Source organism: Centrocercus urophasianus, unplaced genomic scaffold, assembly GCF_019232065.1.
Source record: "Centrocercus urophasianus isolate 14NV4802_14NV808 unplaced genomic scaffold, USGS_Curo_1.0 seq_29, whole genome shotgun sequence".
NCBI lineage: Eukaryota > Metazoa > Chordata > Aves > Galliformes > Phasianidae > Centrocercus > Centrocercus urophasianus.
The window spans coordinates 4138943-4160633 of NW_024884855.1; the positions used below are offsets into that span (position 1 = coordinate 4138943).

The 21691-nt window shown below is 37.3% G+C and overlaps 1 protein-coding gene across 1 annotated transcript in view; it reads right to left on the bottom strand.

The window, feature by feature from the left end:
* The window catches only part of GRIN2A (glutamate ionotropic receptor NMDA type subunit 2A), a 149905-nt gene that overhangs the window by 16874 nt on the left and 111340 nt on the right, over positions 1–21691 (bottom strand). The window contains exons 7-10 of the mRNA XM_042827976.1: positions 21511–21664; positions 18697–18822; positions 16765–16994; positions 10094–10254 (exon numbers count right to left, since the gene is read on the bottom strand). Of these exons, the coding sequence (XP_042683910.1) occupies positions 10094–10254; positions 16765–16994; positions 18697–18822; positions 21511–21664 (671 nt within the window). The remainder of the gene's footprint in view (positions 1–10093; positions 10255–16764; positions 16995–18696; positions 18823–21510; positions 21665–21691) is intronic.

The window sequence follows — 21691 nt, forward strand, 5'->3', positions numbered from 1 at the left end:
GTTCAGGTTTTGAAGTCACACTTGTCGCTTATCTTCAGCTGTTTTTCATTGATAAAGCTTTTCATTTGTATTCCCAGATTAGAGCAAGATGGAGGCATATCAGATTTTGGCTACTGACAGAGAAGAAACACTTCTATACACCACATAATTCAATGTTTGTTCTTAAATATTTAATCAACAGAGCGATGCAGTAGCCTAATTTTTACAGATCAGATAGCAGTACTTTGACACTGGAGAAACAAACATATCTGTCTCCTGTTATATCAGAGAAGAATGAGGTTTCTGGGAGCGATGAAAAAGTGAAGAGCAAAGTTTCTCTCACTTCTTTTTGCACTTTATTTCTCCCCTGTGAGGATATCCACTCATGGTCACCATCCAAGTCATCAAATCAAATTTAGTGAGGTATTTAATTTGGAGAAACAACAGGTGGCTCATGCCACTAGAAGAAATAGCTGGGCCATCATTTCCTTTGTTTTTCCATTCTTCTCTAAAACTGAGTAGACTTAATACTCAGCACAAGCCCATCAATGTTAAAAATCTGATTGCTCCTTCTTTAAAATGGGTAACAATATGGAGAGAACAATTCTTAAGCATCTAGAAGATCCTGTGTCACAATCTCAGCCTGTAAATGAGACACAGCAGCCTTGTGCCAGGGCAACAGAAGTGGGCTGGCTGAAGTGGGGAGGAGGTGCCGGGACAGACCCCTCCCAGCTTCCCCATGCAGCATGGCATCAGTTGCAGTGGGTGCACAGTGAGGAAGGAGGGAGGCTTTGAATGCACAGACAGCTTTACTTTGGGGAACTTTCTCTCTGCTATGTCTAGAAGGTCACAAAAAATACCATTATGTAAACAGATTTAAAAACATGAGGTACTTTTCTGACAGAGGCTGAGGGCTGAAGGCTTCTGCATTGCTGCCCAATGCCTGAGCTGTAAATCAAAAAATTGATCGCCCTGAAAAAGTCTTGCTTTCTACAAATACAAGCTCATATTCAGAATATATTTTCCTGATTTCCACCATAAATCTTATAACCTCTCAAGGCTTAATTATCTCTTCAGCATGTGCTGATTACAGAAGCACTTTTCCTTGCAAAGCACAGCTTCAGAATACGATGTGCCCCTGGAGTGTGGGCAAGGAGTAAGCCACAAATGAAACCCTCAAAGTAAGGGCAAATGGCCTCTTCCATCATGAGAAGGTAGACTTCCTGACACTCTGAGTTTGGAAGAATTTTCTTTAAATGTTTCTCAAGAAGAGCTTATGAAAACTGAGGCAGCAAAATCTAGACAAGTCAAAAAATGCGATTCTTTCCCAGTTGTTTGCAGAGGTGGCAGTGAGCCATAAGCTCCAGGATAAGACAGAAAGCCTGAAAGGCTCAGAGCCTTGCACAAACCTCAGTCAGGTAAAGATGAATCGATTAACTTGTAATTTCAGTGCAGCCGCTTCAGGGGGCGAAAAGCTTTGTCACATTGTGTAGGTTTAAATAAACTGCTAAGAATTAGAAGAGAGAACAATAGAAACTGGAATGCAGCAAGAACAAAGATTTATAGCTGCCATGGACTAGCCAAGCATGCCAGGCTTCTTTAATGAACGTGGAGGAACAGGATTACAGTCTTATGACTCATCAGAGCAACTGGCAGGTTGGTAGAGTTCCTCTGAACTACTGCAATAATCCTGAATAAGAGAGAAAATAAACAGTTTGGAATATTTTGTAAGAAAGTCTACAAAGGCAAGCGTCCTTCATTACTCAACAAATACAGAGAAGACTGGGAGGGGCGGGAGAAATTTAGCTCATACAGCATAAGAGAATAGCAGGTGTTAGAAAATTATGAATTGGAATAGTTCTAAAATAACCCAAAACATTACTGAATGCAATAATTTCAAGTGTGAGATCTGTGAAAAAGAAATGCAAACAGTCTTGTACCTATACATTTACAAGTCACCAAGAAGCATAAGAGTTGAAAAATCAGAATAGCTACTGCAAAAGCTCTTTCTCTAGAGTGCTGCTGTGCACATTCAAAAAATGCCTGTGCAAGAAAAATTCAACTTAGAGGAAAAGGTACAGAAGAATAATTTCCGTAAAGCTGAAAACTGCTTTCCACTGTAAGTCATTTTCCATTTGCACACACTTTTCACCAAATTCATGGGATGGAAATTGAAAAGCAGGATTAGGAAAATGCCTCTTTATTAGTTACGGCTTCTTCCTCAAGAATAAATGTATCATTCATTTGGAAAATGTTATTTGCTTCCTTAGCCAACTACACGATCCTTCAGGGATTTTGTTTTTCTGATGGAAAGAAAATGGAATAATCTAAAATGACAATCTGTTCAGTAGTTCTGCAGACGCAGAGCTGTAATCAAGCGCACCAGAAATCAACCTCTTTCAATTACTTTGTGTCCTACTACGACCTGTGTTGCAGTATTCAGAAAATGAGATGGATGCTTTCATGCAGTCCTGTTTTTTTCTTTATTGTTCTTTACTGTCATTCACGGAAGTCTATGGAACAAATAATACTGTGTTTGCATTGAAAGTCAGTGGAATTGAAGCAAGACTGAAGTCACTTTCCAGCTTTCAAATAATGCAAAAAATAGTGAATCCAAACATACAATATCTTCAGCAAAATTAATTTCCTGCTAAAACAGGAGGCTTCACTTGTCAGATTCAGGTTTGGAATATTCAGGACATTAACTTTAGAATCGATTTTTTTTTAACTCTCATTTCCTTATGTTTTTTAACACCCCAAATATGTTCTTTTCATGGCCACGGAAAATCTGTGTATAGTTACTAACACAGGTTTGACTTACATACAAACAGAATGCATAGAAGATACGAATCACAGAAATCAGTGTGCGCTGCATTTTGCTGTAGACAGCTGTTTGTGATTTTTTTACATTTTTGATGAAGTGTCTTTTAAACCTAAATGTGCACCTTCTGGTTTATTCTGGTTATTCTGAAAAGTTTGTTACAAAGAGAGCGTGATACCTGCTCACTAAGGCTCCATTCCTGTCCTTTCAAAGGACAATATTTAGAATTATTTTCTTGTTACAAGAATCAGACTTACAAGTCAGTGAATCCTCAAAACAATAGTTTTAACATCATCTGTACTCTCCCCTTTCATCCTCCTCATCCCCAAGAACACTTATTTAAGCTTTGTCTAATAATGATTTTCGATATAGAGCTCATTTTCAAAGCATTCTGCAAAAAAAACCCACAAAAAACAAAAAACAAACAACACACCACTTTCTAGCTTTCTGCTTTTAAGAATAAATCACATCATCTGCAAAATAGATTCATTTATAAGCACTTAGCATTTGATTTTAGGAAAAAATACAAAACAACTCATAGCAGGATTAAACATGAGCATATATTTTAGAGATCATAAATACCACTGTTGGGAAGGCAGCAAGTGCATTTTGCAACTGCAAAAACAGTGGTTGCAATATATGATAGATTTACAGATATTTTTTATTTTTAAATCCAGTGAAGGGATAAAAGAAAGCATGTCAAGAATGCAGAGTGAGAGACACAGCCTCATTTGTGCATCTCTAAAACTGTGTCCAGGAGTCTAATGCCCAAAGGTCACCACGTAGTGGCACGGCAATCAGGGAAAGGAATGCTGCTCTGAAGAGGAGGCTTCAATAAAAGTGCTCTAACGTGACATTTTGGCATTATCGGAGCAAGAGAAGCAGATATTTAACCTTTAGCATGAAGAACGGATGATTTCCTCTACCCAGTTTTGACAAAAAAAGCATTTCAGGCTATCTGATGGCACTTCATCACCCGCAGAGACTTTGTCCTACAGCATACATTCGCCAGCTCTGTGCAGATCTTAAATTCACACACGCTGGATGGATTCTGTGACACTTTGACATTACCAATTCAACAGGAGCTAATTTAACAGCCACCTCCCACCACAACACAGGTTAGCAAAGTTTTATCCACTTAAATGATGAACTCATTAGCAGGGAATGGATCTCACTGTCCTCACTTCAATCTTCACACAGAAAACACAGGCACAAAACCCAGAAGAGCAGCCTCTTGAAGACATTAACACCACGCTGCACAACCTGAGATTGTGAGGGCTCTTCCTCACCTGCCAGGGAATCTCAGGCTGTGAACCTGCCAGCACAACATGCCTGCAGTCACCTGAGCAGGGATTTTGTCCCCACGCTCACAGGAGTTCGTGTTCCCCATCCTCTGCCCACCTGCCTTCCTTGTCCCTGTAGCATTTTCCTCAGTAACAAAATAATGGAAAATGATGCACGCCTGTATGAGTACTTAAAGCAGTGGAATACTGTGCCCATTTCAGGTCACAGTAGCCAAGCAATGAAATGCTTGCAAAGCATCGGTTATAAAAACACAAAATTTGAAAAGTCAAGTAGGGGGAATATATTTTTAGATTAAAGGTTTTGTCCTAGTTAGAATAGCATAATGAAGGATGAATTCAGCACATTTCACCAAGCACCTGATCTCATCCCCAAATCAAAAGAGTATTAAAACTTAGAATAGCTTCCTCTCAAAAGAAGAGGGGTTAGGTGGAATATAGTTCCTTTCACCTGTTCATTCATTTCCAGGTTCTTTTAAATATTAAAGACATTAGGTAGATAATTGCATTACCTAAGAAAAATAATAATACAGACACAGAGGGTAATCTTTTTAAAATAAAAAAATAAATCAAAAAAGCATTCAGGTACTGAGTAGTGGAACTAGAACTAAATGACTATAAACCACTTTTCCTAGAGGCAAGTTGTTCTGGATAAGCTGTTGGGAATCAACATTTATCTTACAGCCATGAAGAAGATCCTGATGATGTGACCCAGCTTTAGAGGAAATTATGTTTTCAGATTCTGTTTATAGATAACATGAAAACACTGAGGTATGCGTTTCCACAGACATTTTAGTGAGTGCTTTCTCAGATCCTAATAACCATCTAAATTCCAGTGTTATTGTTTACTCCCCATCCAAACCTGTTACAACCAACCTCAACCCCTGGAGTCCTCTGGAGCAGCACATTAGGTCCTACCAGACTACTATATATTTTGACTTTTCAACAACTGACCTTTCCTTTTTTTCCTCCAACTCAACCACTTCTAGTAATTTTTCCAAAATTAGCTAAAAGAATTGCTATATCTGTAGTAATTTTAAAAGTTAAAGAAAAGTGTGAAGAGTCTCAATTGCGAATACTGTAAGGTGTTGTCAATCAGATCCAGTCAGAAAATGTTCAGCCACTAGATTAAAAGTTTAAAAATTTATGTCTGCTGAGCATTTCTTTGAGTTCTGGTTGCAAGCAGTTATTATCTGCCCACAAGAATGATGAAGAACTTGTGCTTTTTATCAAAAATTCACAGATACAACTTTTCTCTCAAATCGGTAATTTCTCTCATTGCTTTACTCCTCTTTTCAGGTGAAAAGGAACAGAGAGAATAAAAACTATAAACTTTTTCCTTTGATGAAAAATTGATAACAATTTTTTCTGCAAAACAAATTGAAAACAATGGGAAAAAAAGCTTGGGCTTGCATCCAAGCGAAGATGTCAGCTGGCTGCCCAAAATACAAGGGTTTTTTTAAATTATTTTTATTTTAGGTACACCACCACTTTAATTGGCAGATGCAATTAAGAGAAAGACCTGCTGGGCACAATCTGAACTGTGTTCCAGCTGACAGAAATGGAGATGTTTGACTCCTGGTTGTGCCTGCAACACACTGTGGAAGCTGCGAGCACAGCCTCTGACCAGCCTGTATCTGTTTAGTGAAGAACAGTGTGCAGAGCTGTGAACTGGACACAATTTATAAGCATTATAAACACAACAAAAATCCAATTCAGGCCAATAAGCTTAGGGACTGAGGGCTAAAAGGACATCAGAGCCTTCTGGGGGTTTTCTCTTGCACTTTCTCTGCTTAGAAAAACTGCATGCTTAAAATTTTTTTTTTTAAATTGCTGTTTCAGATGAGAATGTTTGTAGGAGTTAGGGGAAGAACTTCTCGTGCCACTCACACTGTTGGATTAGCTGCTTTCAGGTGTTTCTTCTAGCATCATAATAACAATGTCATTAAAAACGTTGAGGAAAGGAACAGACAACTCACCTGTTCCTATCAAAGCAGCTAACAGCTCAGGGCACATCTGTAGGTCAGAAATATCTTCTTTGGACTGTTCAAGTTTGATAATCCTCTGTATGTAAGGCCATACCTGCCAAGAACCCTGCAGAATTGCTGTCACCGTGGCATTCTTTATGAAAAGCTTTGTGTTACTGCCAGTATGCCACAGACAATGAGAGAATAAGGCACTAACCTTGATTATATAAATCAGCAAACATTGCAGTCATTAACAGGAAGGCAGATGGAAACCTAAGGAAACTTTAGCATCAAATCCTTGAGTATACAGTCACAGCTGCGGCCGCAAATAAAAACTGGAAAACATTAACGACAGCGAAGGGGTCTGCAGCTGTATAGCAAGAGACTGCCTGCCTGTGGAACACAAGGGATTCATTACTGCAATTTTCCTGAAACGAGTTATACTGACAGCTTTTTGCAGTGAAGCTGAAATAAAGTCCTCACATCGATATGCTCTCAGAACACAGCACCAGTTAGAGAGGCCATCACTTCGCTTGAAACAAGAAATGCGCTGCAGTCTAATTTCCAGGAGAATTAAGGAAATAAAGAAAAAATTAGATGGATTCATCAGTGTTGGCAAACAGATAATGAAAGCTTCACATTTTATCTCTGCCACAGGAAAATAATCTACCAATGAAATTTTGTCATTTCAGCCATTAGCAGTTAAATTCTAGTCAGTGCACCGGTGTCAATGTGCCAAGGCAAGGGTTTGAACACTGAAATCACTTTGAGTGTATGGCCATTGCACTTCCCTTGAGAGTTTTACTGCAGCAGAACATTCATACATGGGGAAGTACTACATGCAAACTCAACAACTCTGAGTAGATACAACCCACAGCAAAGGATTACAACAGATACAGAATTCTTCCAGAGGAACACCGGCACTGTTTATTTTGACTTGCAGCAGACAACATCAAGCAAACAATCTTTGCAAGTCCTTACCAGGTCTGTGGTCTATGACTCTATAATTACCAAATAGTTCATCTTCAATAAGCTGTGCAGAAGCAGCAGGCTGCATGATATGGAAGAAAAATTGCTTTTTGTATGCTACCAGTGATGCTGACGAGAAGAGAAAAACAGATAAAAGGATAGCTCTGACAAGAGATAAAGATGAAAACAAATGAAATAGCAGTAATCAGAACTCATACATACTGAAGAAGAAAACAGAAAAGGTGTATTTGCTGGGAAAAAGAAGCAGTTTGTGAAAGGAGAGATGTCATCCTCAGAAGAGCAGTGGTGACATGGCTCCTTGGGGCACAAAGTATTCACACTCATAGGCTTAAGTGAAGTAGGGAAAAAGTCAGCTTGATCTAATGTAGAGAAGGGATGAAGGCAAACTTCACATGAAAGCGTGAAACAATCTGCAATCTGGTAAAAAAAAATCATGATGGGGAAAGGCAGAAGTTGGGGAAATGTCAAAAATGAGGAAACAGCTATGTATACTGAGAAAGAAAAGGGAAAAATGCTGTTTTTGAAGAACATAAGCCTGGACAAAGAGAAGAGGCAGGCAGTAGTGATATTCTGACACATGTCTCTTCATGTCTTTTCTTGAACAAGGAATGCAAACTAATACAGCCTACTATTAGACAGGCTCATTGTTTTCACCTAGGACACTTTTAGCTCTGCAGAGCTGAGGTGCCAGCCATAGGAACTGCCATCACATCCTCACCAGATTTCTTGGCAAAATGGAAAAGCCAAGTGGGGCAAAGGTGCAGGTGACAGGATGATCACACAGGCAGATTGGTTTGGTCACCAAAAGGCAAAAAAAAATATAAAGTCATGCTGTCTGATCTGTATCTGAGCTTATTGCCCACAGTTAGCACATTCACTGGGGGTTTCTACAGTTTTTGCGTGGCAGAAACTGCAGTGGGGAAATATGTAAGCCTATTTGACACCACTCTCCTGCTGAAATGTCCAAAATTGTGATATAAGCTCAGCCAAAGAGACACTTCCCAGCATCTGTCAATGTGCTGTTTAATCCTCCTGTAGGTTCTATCAGAAAAAGTACAAAGGAGTGCAGCAATTATCTAAGAGTTGCTTACAATGATCCAGAAAACTTATCCCTAGAGGTGTTCAGTGCCAGATTAGATGGAGCCCTGGGCAGCCTGGTCTAGTATTAAATGTGGAGGTTGGTGGCCCTGCAGGTGGCAGGGAGGTTGGAGCTTCATGATCCTTGAGGTCCCTTCCAACCCTGGCCATTCTGTGATTCTGTGAAAACATCACACATGGCAGCTTATCGGAACCACTTGCTAGAGAAATGTCAGCCAGAGGGAGCAAGGTAGGCACCTTGGGGTGCCTGCTCTAAGAAGTTACTTAGAAGAGGGAAAAGACTCCAGTTGAAATAAAATCTATTAAATAGAAATATATGGATAGTTTATACTGTCAAAAGCACTAAAGAATTTGAGGAGGAGCAGCAGCTGGCAGAGGAGCAGCCAGCCCCAGTTTTAGTGAATGTCCTGAACTCCCTGTAGCCAGGCAGCTCCCCCTTTTCTTGCTTCAGTGTCTGTCAGGTGGCCTTATTTTAAAGCTAAAAGTGGCTTTTCAAGGTTTTCAGTACCACAAATGACAGATGAAAAGTACAAGGAACATATATCCCATAAATAAACCATCCCTTCTAAATGAGCTCAAGAAATGGTTGAATTTAGGGAGAGCTGCCTATTCAAAAACTGACAGCAGGAACAGTAGCATTCAGCTCAGTATATGCAGTGCACAATGCAGATGTCTCCTAGGAAATAAAATTTGCATGGGCTTGACTCTGTCCCCGGTTTGCAGTATCTTGGGTGAGGTCAAGTGCACCTTAAGTTATGTGTTTATTTTAGAACAAACTGTGCTTGAGAAATGCCATCTGAGAACACCTATAGAAATGATAATATAAGGAGTCTAGTTGGTTACATGGAGACTGTGGAAAAGAAATCCATGGAAAGGATAACTTTTTAAGGAAGAAAACCTCAGAAAGGTTTAGTGAGTTCAATTTTTTTTTTTTTCTCCCCACAGAAGAAATATATTACAATCTACAACATGTTTGGGGGAAGGAGAGTAGAAATTAAAAGGACAGTTCTCACAATAAGGACCAAAAGTAACAGCTAATTTAGTACAGGAAGAAATGTTTCCTGTGCTACTGTAAATAATAGTTGAGACACCAAGCAGTCACGGGAGCAGATATACTTATCTGCTGTTGGCAACTTAGTCTTGTCATTTAAAAAAAAACAATATAAATGTATCTAGATAAATCTTTAATCCAGTATCATTAAAAGAAATACGCAGGCTATTATCAAGCCTGTATGTTTAGAAAAGATTACCAAAGCTAACATACTGCTCTCATCCAGACGCAAGCAGTGAGTTGCATTCAAACCTTTTCAGAATTAAAATGAAAATTCAGTCTTCTTGACCAGCCAAGTAGAGTGGGCTGGTTTGCCAACATTATCGGAAGCAAGATTAGATTACATATGGGACTATATCATCTGGTCTCCATCATGTGGAGATCAAAGCCAAGACTTCAGATCTGACAGCAAATATATAGGGCCAAAGAATGACAGAAAGGATGGAAAGATGAAAAGAAATCTCAGGTTGTTGCACACTCAGCAGACAAACAAGCTTAGTCAGAAATGTGCCCTCTGAAAACACATCCCTATGGATCAGTCCTGAAAAGATACACCAGGGCTATACAAATAGTCATCTGTTTTGAGCTCATCCCAAATGCAGGTGTTGCTGTAGCTCCTCTATTTAAATTTGAATAATACTTTTTTTTGCACTTTGAATCTATAGTATATTGGACATCAAAGCATACACACAATTTAAAAGTAGTCATACAAATCATGGCTACTCATTTTCTTTTCTGAAATCAGTACACTGTGGTTGGAAGAAAAAAAAAAGCCATGAATTACACACGATGCCTGAGATCGCTGTTCAGTATCACAGTAAGTACAGATCAATATTTTTCAGCTTTTGTAGTCTGCAAATTCCTTAAAACTCATGAAGAAGCTTACCCAGTTTTCAAGCTGACCAAGGCATCTTCAACTCCTTTTTGATTATATTTTGTCATGTAGAGGTGCATATCAGGGTAGTTGTTTCTGATATTCCTTTCTGTGCTGCCATTTGGGACAGTTCCAAATCGAAAAGGAGGTGAATAATCATGTGGCCTTTGAAACTACAGAGAAAAAAGGAAAATCAGGATCTTTCAGGCACTCAAAATAGGTACCTATGGAGATGTAACTTTAGCAAGAAATAACTACCAGGGTAATTTCAGGTGGAAAATAAAAATCTTGCATAGGCTGTCTCAAATTTATTCTAGGCAAATGCATGGGGTTCACACTCAGCTCTATTATATCAGAAACTGTCTTCACACTGGGTGAACTACACAGAAACATCTACATGCCAATTAAAAACAGCTCAGATGTGCCACTTTGATAAGACTTTCTTCCATGCATTGAGATATGGAAGAACCACAGAAACTGGAACAGAGAGATTCTGGAAGATGTTCCCCATCTGCCAATGTGTCCTTAGAGAACCCAAACTCCAGGCAGACACTCTGGTATATAACAGTTGTAGTTGATAGTCATTTCACACCTTCATCTCAGCGGAGACATAGTGGGTTGCCAAGGGAAAAGGATCATTTTCACATCCCAAACAGAGCCTAACACTCTGTTCCAGAGGTGATGCGGTGCGCAGGGAAGAAAAGTGTGAGGGCTGACTTCCCTCTTACCCCTGTGATTCAGGGGGAAGAACAGTTCTTGCATCTTCCCCAAGGCTTCAGCAGCTACATCACTTGATAGGCAAAGTGTCTCTGGAGCTTTCACACCTATAATCCTAGATGCAGTTTATTCCTACATACCATTTGCTCAAAGGTAAATAGATGTTATTCTACAGTTTTACCCTCTGTTATCACTATTGCATCAGCACAAACAGGCAAGCCAGGGACTACTCAACAGGATTAACAATAGCTCAGGGCACACACAAGTGTAAGATAATCTCACTCCAACACTTGCTACTAGACCTGAAAATTATGTACATATACATTTTTCAATATCTCCCATTAAGCACCACGTGACACTTTAGAATTGTTAAAATGTTTCTCTAAGAAAGAAATTTTGAAATGCCATTCAAATTAGAGGAACTATTGGCTAGTAAGGGAATTCAATTAAGCACTGATAAAAGCAGTCACCCATAAATTCCACGGTAAAATGCACTCTGTTTTTGCTGTAGAAGTTAAAGAGCAATCTACAAATCCTGTGCTGCAAGAGAAGCTAATATTTATACAGCTGCTGCTTCCTTTGGGCTACATATGTAATGCTCCTCTTTTTGAAGTTTGGTCTCAGGGCGTTAAGAATTTTCAGTATCCAGTGCCAATTTGGAAAGAAAATACAGTTATACAAAAAGTGGGAGTATTTTCCATTCCATCAAACCCTGACTGTGAAATTATGGCTGCAACAATATTTTCCTGTTAAAGAACTACAATTAAATGCTTCATTTTAATTAAGCATATTTTGACAAAGCATAAAGAAATGAACTTTATTTTCCTCTATTCATCTAGCTAACAAATGTCTTACTTTTCTCATTTTCCCATTTCACAGCTATACTGTTTAAATTATTACTTTGCTACTACCTTGCACATACTAATTGACCTATGCACTAAAATTACACTATATACCAGTCATGGTTCTTAGACTGTATTTGCTTTCTCCTTTTTGTGTTCACTACGTGGCACTGAGGCAAATCCTGCTTTTAAATTTATGTCTAGAGATTCTACTGATACATCTGTAGTCTGCTATTATCTTTATTTAAATGTTCATATAATTAATTAATCCCTGAAACAGTGAGATGCCTTCCAATAACTCCTAATATCTGATTCAAATTTTCGAATTAATAAAACTGAATGAGAAAAAAAAAATCAAAAATCGACATCAATTTCAAGACCTGTAAAAATTGCTGCTGTTGACACGATTGGTATTTATGGAAATTCAACGGTAGCGAGCATTTTGCAAGCTTGGTTCCTAATCCTGGGGTATAACATGAGGGATTTGGGAACAGGAAGATCATAGTGGAACACCTTGGTGATTTACAAATGGAGTTTGGTTTGAATAGTCCCACTTTTCAAGAACATTCAGGTGGGTTAAAGTTGTTGGCACCATTTTCCTCCCACAGGAATGGTTGCAGTTTTCCATCCCAAACTGAACACTCAAATAACAATATTTCTGCAGGAAAGCACAGATTAATAAAAAGTGCTAGTTCATTTTAACATCATAACGATATCAAGTAATTCAACTGATTAAATAATTTGTATATGAATTCGCATACAGAAAAGTCAGAAATGAATAGTTCCAAACATCCTCCACTGACTGGAATTTCTTGCCACAAGGCACTTAACCAAAAACATTGAATGGTAACGAGATATTTCTGTGGAAGTGATTGTGTGGCGCTGCTGCCTGATTACGTGTAAATGGGAAAACAGTTTAAAACATTTTTACTAATGCTGTACTCTTATCTAAGGTGCATAGATTTCTAATCAGTAATTTTAAACATGTATTTAGAGAACTGACGTGTCCTAGGCTCTATGATTCAGCAGAGATCTGCGTGGTGTGGTAGGCATAAAAGAAAGAAAAAAGCACTGAATCTACAGATGTACTCATTTTCCCTAAAACCCCATAGTGGGAATTAAAATGTATCATGTCTGTTAGGAAGCAATTTTCTTCCTAGACATTTTCTGAAATGTTAATTTTTTTCTTTTTAAAGTTGGTAATAAAATCCTTAAATTTAATGCACAAGCCCCCTGCTTGAATCATAACAGCAGAGATATCAACTATTATTCAGAAGACAAAACAATTCATTCTCCGTGCTCTGCCTGCAGCTTGATCTGTAGCACATGGTAACCAAACCCCAATCCTACTGCTCTGGGAACCTCCAAAAGGATGCCCAAGCTTAGGAAAAACAGTGCTTTTAGTTTGTTTTTCCTATATGCCTAAGGAAAACTGACAGTTTCATTAGGCAGTAAAGTGATCTTTCACAAATGTTTAATATGGACTTAATTTGATGATATGCACGTCTGTCTGAAAACGTTGCTATTTGGAGCAGTTGTTAGCTTTGTTTTTTTCAGGACTATTTTAAGGAACAGCAGAAAACTTATTAAAATAGTAGAAAATAGTAAATATTCTCCCTCTGCTAACAGGATTTTAGTGGAAGTCATAGATGGAGATAGGAAAAAAATAACCCACATTTGAATTCTGATTTATTCTAACAATTTGCTTTCTGGTCTTTGAAAAATGTAGCTGCTATGTTTAGTAACTCCAAATTATTATAATCACCATTCAATATCTACCTCCAACAAGTCTCAAAAGGCACTGAAGGCTATAATATCAAAGAGGAGAGATGGACAGGGGTAAAATGGTCGCCCTACTATTTCATCAGCCAATACTGCCTTTTGATCTCACCCTGCTCTGTTATGACACAAGGATGGCTCTAAGTAACTAGAGAGCTTGTGCTGTCTTACCTCACAAAAAAAGTAAAGGTAATATTCCAAGAACATTGTGAATCCTAAAAATTAAGGAATCTGTAAACAGCATCATAAAGGCTCCTTATTAAGGTGGAAGAGAATCCCCATGACCACATGCATATGGAGCATTTTGGAGGAACCACAGCAGACAAAGGCTTTGGAAGACAATTCTGTCCAATGCTTCCTACTTTCTCTTAATGATTTTATCTCTCTTCAGATGAAAAGGTATAAATGGCCTCAAAAGTAGCAAGTGCTATGAGAGCCAAGCTTCAATGGATACTTTTGGACTCGTTTTCTATACCTTTTTACGAACACAAAGCTTTTAGAAATCTTTTACATATACAAAAATGTCAAAACATAATTTTCCTCTTATCTTCTAAATCATCTGAGTTTATGAACGCCCACCCCCAGTAACTCCAGTACATGCTGTGCCATGTATTTCTGGGTGACACGCAGATGACACAGCACTCAGAAGTTTATTAGCAACATTATGAAGGATGACAGTTTAATCAAGAGGTCTTAAAGCCAAGAAAGGTAAGCAGCATGTTGCTGTGTTCAGCAAAACCAGGGGTTGGATGCTGGTGTAAACGCATTCCTAGGGTGGAAGTTACTTAATGCTGAGTGTCGGAGTGACTGCTCAGAGATACTTATTCTCCTGACTTCTCTATTATCTGTCAGTTATGAAGTATTGAGAAACTCCTGAAGCTCTGATTGGGAATGATTTATTGCTTGACAGCACTGACAAAGGAGCATGACTTTTCAGTTATGGAAGTAAGAAAAAGAGGAAAGTGGAAGAATAACGAAACCAATTTCCCAACCACTCACAAGTTAATGAAGGCCAATTCAACTAACACAGATAGGAAAGGAATCTTTAGGTTTAAGGATTAAAATTATGCTCAGCCAGTACAATTACTCAGGTCTCTGGCTATTTTTCTATATTGAAATTTGCCAACTTAACCAGAATTTGGTGAACTTCTAGATGTTACTAATTAATTTTACTCATATGCAATCTTGTCTCTTCACACTGGCGTTTGCCTGGGACAGCTCAGTTTGCAGCAAGGGTCAGAGTTTTCCTGAACTGTTCCACTGCTAATGATATTACAAAAACAAGGCAAAGACAAGAGTAAAATATTATATATTTTCAGTTATGGAAGTAAGTATATTATATACCCATTAATTACTCCTAATTATTCAAATTTTGAAAATTTGAGAAAGCTCAAGCTTGTAGAGAACCAAAACCTGTGCGTGAGAAGAACATTTTAAATAGATTTTTTCTTTAGTGGGTTTCTCGCTTGTTTAACTAATTTAATCAGAAAAGGTAAAGCACCCCCTGATATATCTCTGTATGTTTCAGGCAGGATTTGAAGAACTGTAAAATAAAATTTAATCTTAAATAACAAATAAATAATCTGCACATGAGTCGATGTTATTTTCTGATTCAAGTGTTTTTTCTTTGCTTTTTCTTTTGGGTTTTTTTTTTTTTTTTGGTAGAAATAAGATCTCATTTAGTAGAGAGAACAGAAAAAGTGACACCAATAAAGATTATTTAACATCTAAAAATAAATTGTTAGTCAATGGCTACAGAACAAATACAGAGACTTTCCCAGCCCACAGGTAAGAGGGCGCTCAGCACAAGTTGGGGCAGAGGGAAGACAGCAGTGTGTTGGTAGACCTGAACATCAGCATGGTGCCAGGTGGAAGCTAAATCCTGCTCAAACAGAACTTCCCAGGAAAACACTATTTCATCAGAAACAGGACAAAGGATGTTTTAAATCTGTGTTTTTAATCTGTGAGAGGAGAAAATCTTTTAGCTATTGCTTGCTAAATATATTATCTTTAAATAGAGGTGCTTCTATTCATACTCTTTCAAGGGTTCTGCTTGTTTTTCCACAGTTTTTTTTTTTGTTGTTGTTGTTTCCTTTTATCCGTTTTCTCCCTAGCCATGCTTGCAAGTCATGCTTTGATAATTCAGATCACTCAAAGGCCAGTCATTGAGAACCATTAAATCAGTAAACAGGTGTGAGTCATCTGAACTGTTTCTTTTTAATAACAATTTCTTTTATTTTCTGTCCTTTGAAATAAATCCCTTGTGAAGTTCTCCCTTCTGCTACACTCTGCTGAAATATTACTTCTCAATGTCAATATTTAGTTTCATTTTAAAACAACTGGGCAGAGACTTGACAACGGTGTGCCCTTTATGTGCTTTGTGCATATCCTTCACAACAATACTTTTGTAAATGGACTTCAACCCCTTGTGCAGTTGTACTACAAAACAGTCACTCAAATTAAACAACAAATAAATAATTGCTACGTCTCTGGTTTATGAGACAATTGATGAAAAATTAAAGTTCAAAGAGCTTGTATATATTTTCTGCAGAAGAAAACTCAGTCAAGCTAGAAAAATGTGAAAAATAAGTATGTTTATTATTTGTCAATTTGTGTGAAACTTCAGGAGAGCTTAAATGAGCTGTCATTTATCTACAACTTATCTGCAATTCTCCAGTGCAGAATCAAAGTCTCTCAAGAAATTCTTGAATCCAGGAAAGCCACTTCCACATTCAATATCATGTGGCTTATTCCAGGTAATATCTCAACTTTACTCTTTCCATTTTATACCAGAAATATATTCAAATGTCTACAGCGAACTTATATGGATTGCTAATGTTTCTCTTTGCCTATGCTAGTGTCACTCTAAATCTGGACTTTCATCCATGCTATATGAAAATCAAAAAGACTTTTTTTCCAAGAGCACTGACCCTTTTCAGATAATAACTGAATAGTTACTGGTTTTATGAATGTTTTGTCAATGAATAAACTATTAACATTCTACACAGAGATGTTTAAATCATTTCAAATGTCTTCCATGCGTTCAAGATGATTTATCTGCTTTTTTTTCAAGCTTTTATAGGGTGGTGAGGCATCACGTTTAATCTAACAAGAATTGATTTCCATCACAAAATTAATGTACTTTTAATTAATGCAGTTACTTTGGAAAAGGCAATACAAAGACTTTGAAATCAGTCAGATATTTTCATGCTTTGAGTTTTTAACTCAGAAAGAAGTAATACAGTTCCAACTGATTATCTTGCTCAGTTTTTTTAGTACAAAGTACAAATTTGTAGATGGATTATGAAGAATAGACATTAATGCCTTTTGAGGCAGAAGACCTACCTTTTTATCGCTCAGTCCTGTCACTTGGTCAACAAACTCCTCTTGAATCATAAATGCAGCTAAGTTGGCAGTATAACTAGCCAGGAAAATGACAGCAAAGAAGGCCCAAACTGACACCATAATTTTACTGGTTGTCCCTTTGGGGTTTTGCACAGGCACGGAGTTGTTGAATACCAAGCCCCAGAGTAACCATACTGCCTTTCCAATGGTGAAGGATGGTCCATGGGGATCTATAATTGCAAAGAGTAATAGTTTTAGTTGCAATTATATTATGTTGTGGTAAGATACCCCTCATAACAAAATGTACTAATCAAGACATGGTTAAAATATTTTAATATATATTCATAGTCCTCCCAATGGAATCACAGGATTTATCATTGGCATTCTGCATTGTAATTACACATATGTCCATAAATGTTAGAAAAATATTTGACCACTTTTCTATCCTCATAACCAGCCTTAGATTAGTACAATGCAGACACCTCCAATAATTTAATTATTATTAAACAAATAAAGCCCAAAGTGGGTATACTCAGTGCATGTCATCGTTTCAGTAGAAATGTATTTTAGAGCAATTTTCACAATACAATTAAGCACTTCTTAGATTATCCTCTCTTTGCTGCATTGCTAAGTTAGACTGCAGTAAAATGAACGTAATGGAGCCAGCCATTGGTTTGTAAAACTACCTTATAGGGCCATTTAAAATTGAGCTGTTGAACGGATGTATTTTCTGAGCAGCAATGGTAAGGAAGGTATATGGGAAGAAAACAGTCTAAAGTTCTTTTTATGTTACTTAAGAGTGTAGTGTCATTGAGCTTCTGCCTGATGAAAACAGGTAGGAAAGGGAGTAATATACTTAAAGACTCCCATTGATTTTAAGCTCTCCATATTTCAAATGAATGGCAACTGGATTTGTGGCAAGCCTCTAGGAGCTGCTAGAATGGTGTAGTGCTACACTATGAATTTCTGGCCACTATATAATTAATTCTGGCACATGAGGTGACAAAGAACAACCCGGCCTGCAGATCCCCAGTATCTCTACAAACCTTTAATTTCCCCTTCCTAAACACAGTGTTTATTTTGGACATAGGTTACAAACGTACCATCTTATCGAAACGATAACATCATCTGAATATTACAGCAAACTCCTTGTTCAAGAAGCAAACCAATCACAAACTGGAAGAAGCCATTAGCTAGTCACAGTCTCTAGGATTACATTCACCAAGCTGGGAGATTGCTTGCTATAAAGTGAGGTGACAATGATTTAGAAATTAAAAACAGCCCACATTCTGAACTGAAAGTGAAGAAAGGGGAGGATGAGGCTACCACAGTACATGAAATCCTCATTCTCAGGCCAGTGCTGATATTATACAACTTAATCAAGAAAGTCATGTTCTGTATCTCATTTATTTTGCCAGTATATTCTGAAAATTAACTTTCTATAGCCAAGGATGCAACACAGTAAGAAATCATGCTCTCTTGCCACTGGGCTCATTTCAAGGCTGAGTTCACCACAAGAGAACTATACCTTTTTATAGGGACTATATAAAACTATATACAAGCTAACAGCTACTTTTCCAGCTTGCACAACAAATTACATCATTTTAGATCATTATCTCTGAACTAGCTCTGAATTCGTAAGTCAGGAGTCCATAGAGTTTATTCCAAGTTCTTTCAAGCTGACAGTTCAGCTGTTAAAGTATACTAACCAAACATTGCCTGAATATAACTGCTTTTAATAACACTGTTCCGTGTCTTTATTGCAATGAATTAGAATGTAACCCCACCACAAAATCATATTTTAAATGAAAAGCTTCACGACTGCTTTTACTGCTTTATGTTATGTTTATTTTAAAAGATGGAGGGCAACGGATGGTAAATACATGAATACTCTTCTGATGGCTCTAGGGTTGTGTAAAATGCAAAGCTTACCTCTCCCTTGTGCTAAATTCCTGTTATATCCTACAGGACTGAAGTACTCAAATATAAATACAGCCATGGCAGACACAATGAGAAGCATCACAAACATCATCACCCAGACAGAAGCACTAAAAGGCTCTGCAGCAAAAGAGACAAGAGAAACAGAAACAGTTCATTAAACCAGTCACATCACAAGAATTCCAATGTCTTAGGGCTAGGCAAGCCCACTGGCTTTCTTTAAATTAGCTGTTTCAACCAAAATGCTAGCAGATAAACAAGCAGCAATGTAGAAGGAACTGCTATTGCTCACGTATTCTAAATCACAAATTTAAGTTGCAACTCAAATGCAAAATCTGTGTATTTCACTCCTTCAACAAAGCCTTAACTGACACAGAGGCAAATTCTTGGCTTGACTCGCTGCTCATCCCGTTTACAACTCATTTCTGTTTATCCTATGGTGTATGCTTTTATCAACAGAATGGTCCCATCATTATGACCGTATTGCTGCAGAGCAAGAGCAATTAAGCGTATACATAAGACGTTTGGCGTTTCAGAGAAGTACACCTCTCTCATTTTCTATCCAACAGAAAGCAGTAGGGAAAAGAGCCAAATGTTTCCATCCAAAGCAAATTGTATGTTTCTTTTTTTTTTTTTTTTCTTCTGTTCACTTTTATCTACCTCTAATGAAGATGTTGTTTCCACCGATAGCAAACCCATCCTTTAGCAAGTCTCGCTCTCATCTGGGAGCAAATTTCTGAAATCAAAAGCTTTCTATGGAAAACTGAACGTCAGAAAAAGTGAAAAAAACAACAAATATGATTAAGTTAAAGTAGTTTAGAACAGAAAACTAAAAGCAGTTTCAAGTACAGAATAAGCACCAACTATCTGAAGGGATTGTTACTGCCATGTGATAACACAGCGTTCTTAAATATCATCAATAACACCTTTGCTTAATCAAAAATTCTCTGTCATTTAAGAAGTTCCTGTTTTAGTCAATATAGTATAATAATGCAGGCAGTAAAGGTTTTCTAAGTCAAAGTAATCTCTTTATTCGGTCAATTTATTTGGGGGTATATATGCTAATTTTAGTAAATACTGGAAGTGTGAATGAGCTCTGAAGTGTGAGAAAGAAATCTTCAGACTAGAACAGAACCAAGAAGCACAGGATGTGACAACAAGTGAATCTGCACCCATGCTTTGCTTTTTTTGGAAGCTCAAGGCGTTCTTCCATCCAAACTTCTTCATTCAATGAATTTAACATTTGAAAATGTTTTGGATGTGAACTAACAAGACAAAACAGGGAATTATTAAACCATGCTGTTCTCTTTCCTATTTTAAGAAATGTATTTCATTTATTATATTGTAAATATAGATTATGAAATTCTTTCAATTATTACAGAAATTTGTTTGGAAGAGAATACTGAGCAAAATAACAATGTTTAAAAGGAAGAGAGCAATCCTTTCAGAAACAAATACGTACACCCAAATACACTTACTAAGAAATATTCTATGAGTTCATGTATTAATTGGAATTAATTGGAATTCACATGAAATTATCGTTCAATATTGACATCATCTTCAAAGAAGTAAGCAAGCCTAATGAAACTCTTATCAAAAGCAACACTGTGGAAACACCAATGGTAATTTGTCAAAATTTAACTAAGGCAAAGAGCAAAGCAAGTTGATTTGAAACAGCAAGCTATAAACAACAGTTTAGGCAGAATGCTCTTTAATAATTTAAGCAGATTGGTAATGAGATGGAGGATTAAAAGAAGCAACAGCAAAATAAAAAGCTATTTATAATAACAAGTAGTAAGTTTGAACAACTACAAAATCAATTGAATAATAAAGTTGATCCTCCTGTGACATTACAGATCGAATTATGCATTCAGCATTTTCATTTGATTCTCAAAGGCAGAAAGAACATCCCCCAGTAAGCAGCTGGTTTCATGTTTCAATAGAGTGAAAAAAACCAAAACAGTAGTATATGTCTTGTTAGTGTACAGTTCAGAAGATTGGCTATGGAGAACACTGAGCAGTAAAAAGGTTGGATTACTCCACTAACTTCAAGTTTTACCCTCACACACCAAAAAAGAAAAGAAATACACACACAATACATTAAAAACAAAACAAAACAAAACAAAACAAAACACAAAAAAAACCAGATTCACAGATTTCCTGTTCTACCAGTTTTTCCAAAATGGACACGTGGCCTCGACTATAATAAACTCACTCTCTTAAACATATAGAAATCTGGATTTAGGTTTTTCCTTACTTTGTCTGAATAAAATTTGAATAACATCTCTACAGGAAGTAGCATATATTAACTGTAGAAATAAATGAAGATGTTTTAACATTGATAAAATTCTTATATGCAGGGAACACCCACATCAGAAATAACAGATATGAGGAAATCTGTCAGAACACAGTAGCAGTATGGCTTTCAGAAGTCAGACACATCTGTTGCCAGTTTAGCTGTCAGATCTATTCCAGTCATAACAAAGTCTTCTCTTCTACACTTTTCTACAAGGGGTTTTAAAATAATTTCATAAATATGACTGTTAAAAAAAAACCACCAACAATTTATTATGGGCTAAACAAGAATATGTTAGTGTGTAATGCAGCTTTTCTTAAGGAAATCATTGTCATTTGGTGTCCCATTATTGCATCTGAATCCAGCAGCATTCATGTGCCAATAGTCACATTAATCAAGTTTGTCAATACCATGCTAACTTCTTAACACATAATTCAAAAATTGATGGGGTGAAACCTACCCCACTCTACAGAAATGCAATTAAATGATCTGGAGGGGTTAGAGAATCATACCTAGAAAAGCAGATGGTGAAACTGTGCCATTGCTCCGTGACACCATGACACTGATCCCAGTCTCAACAAACGGCACTGAAAAGTCAACCACTTCAGAGCGCTCTTCGTTAATAGTGAGAGACCCCACAGCCATAACTGCACGATGATAAACCACCTGATCCACGAAGAGAAGACACCACCA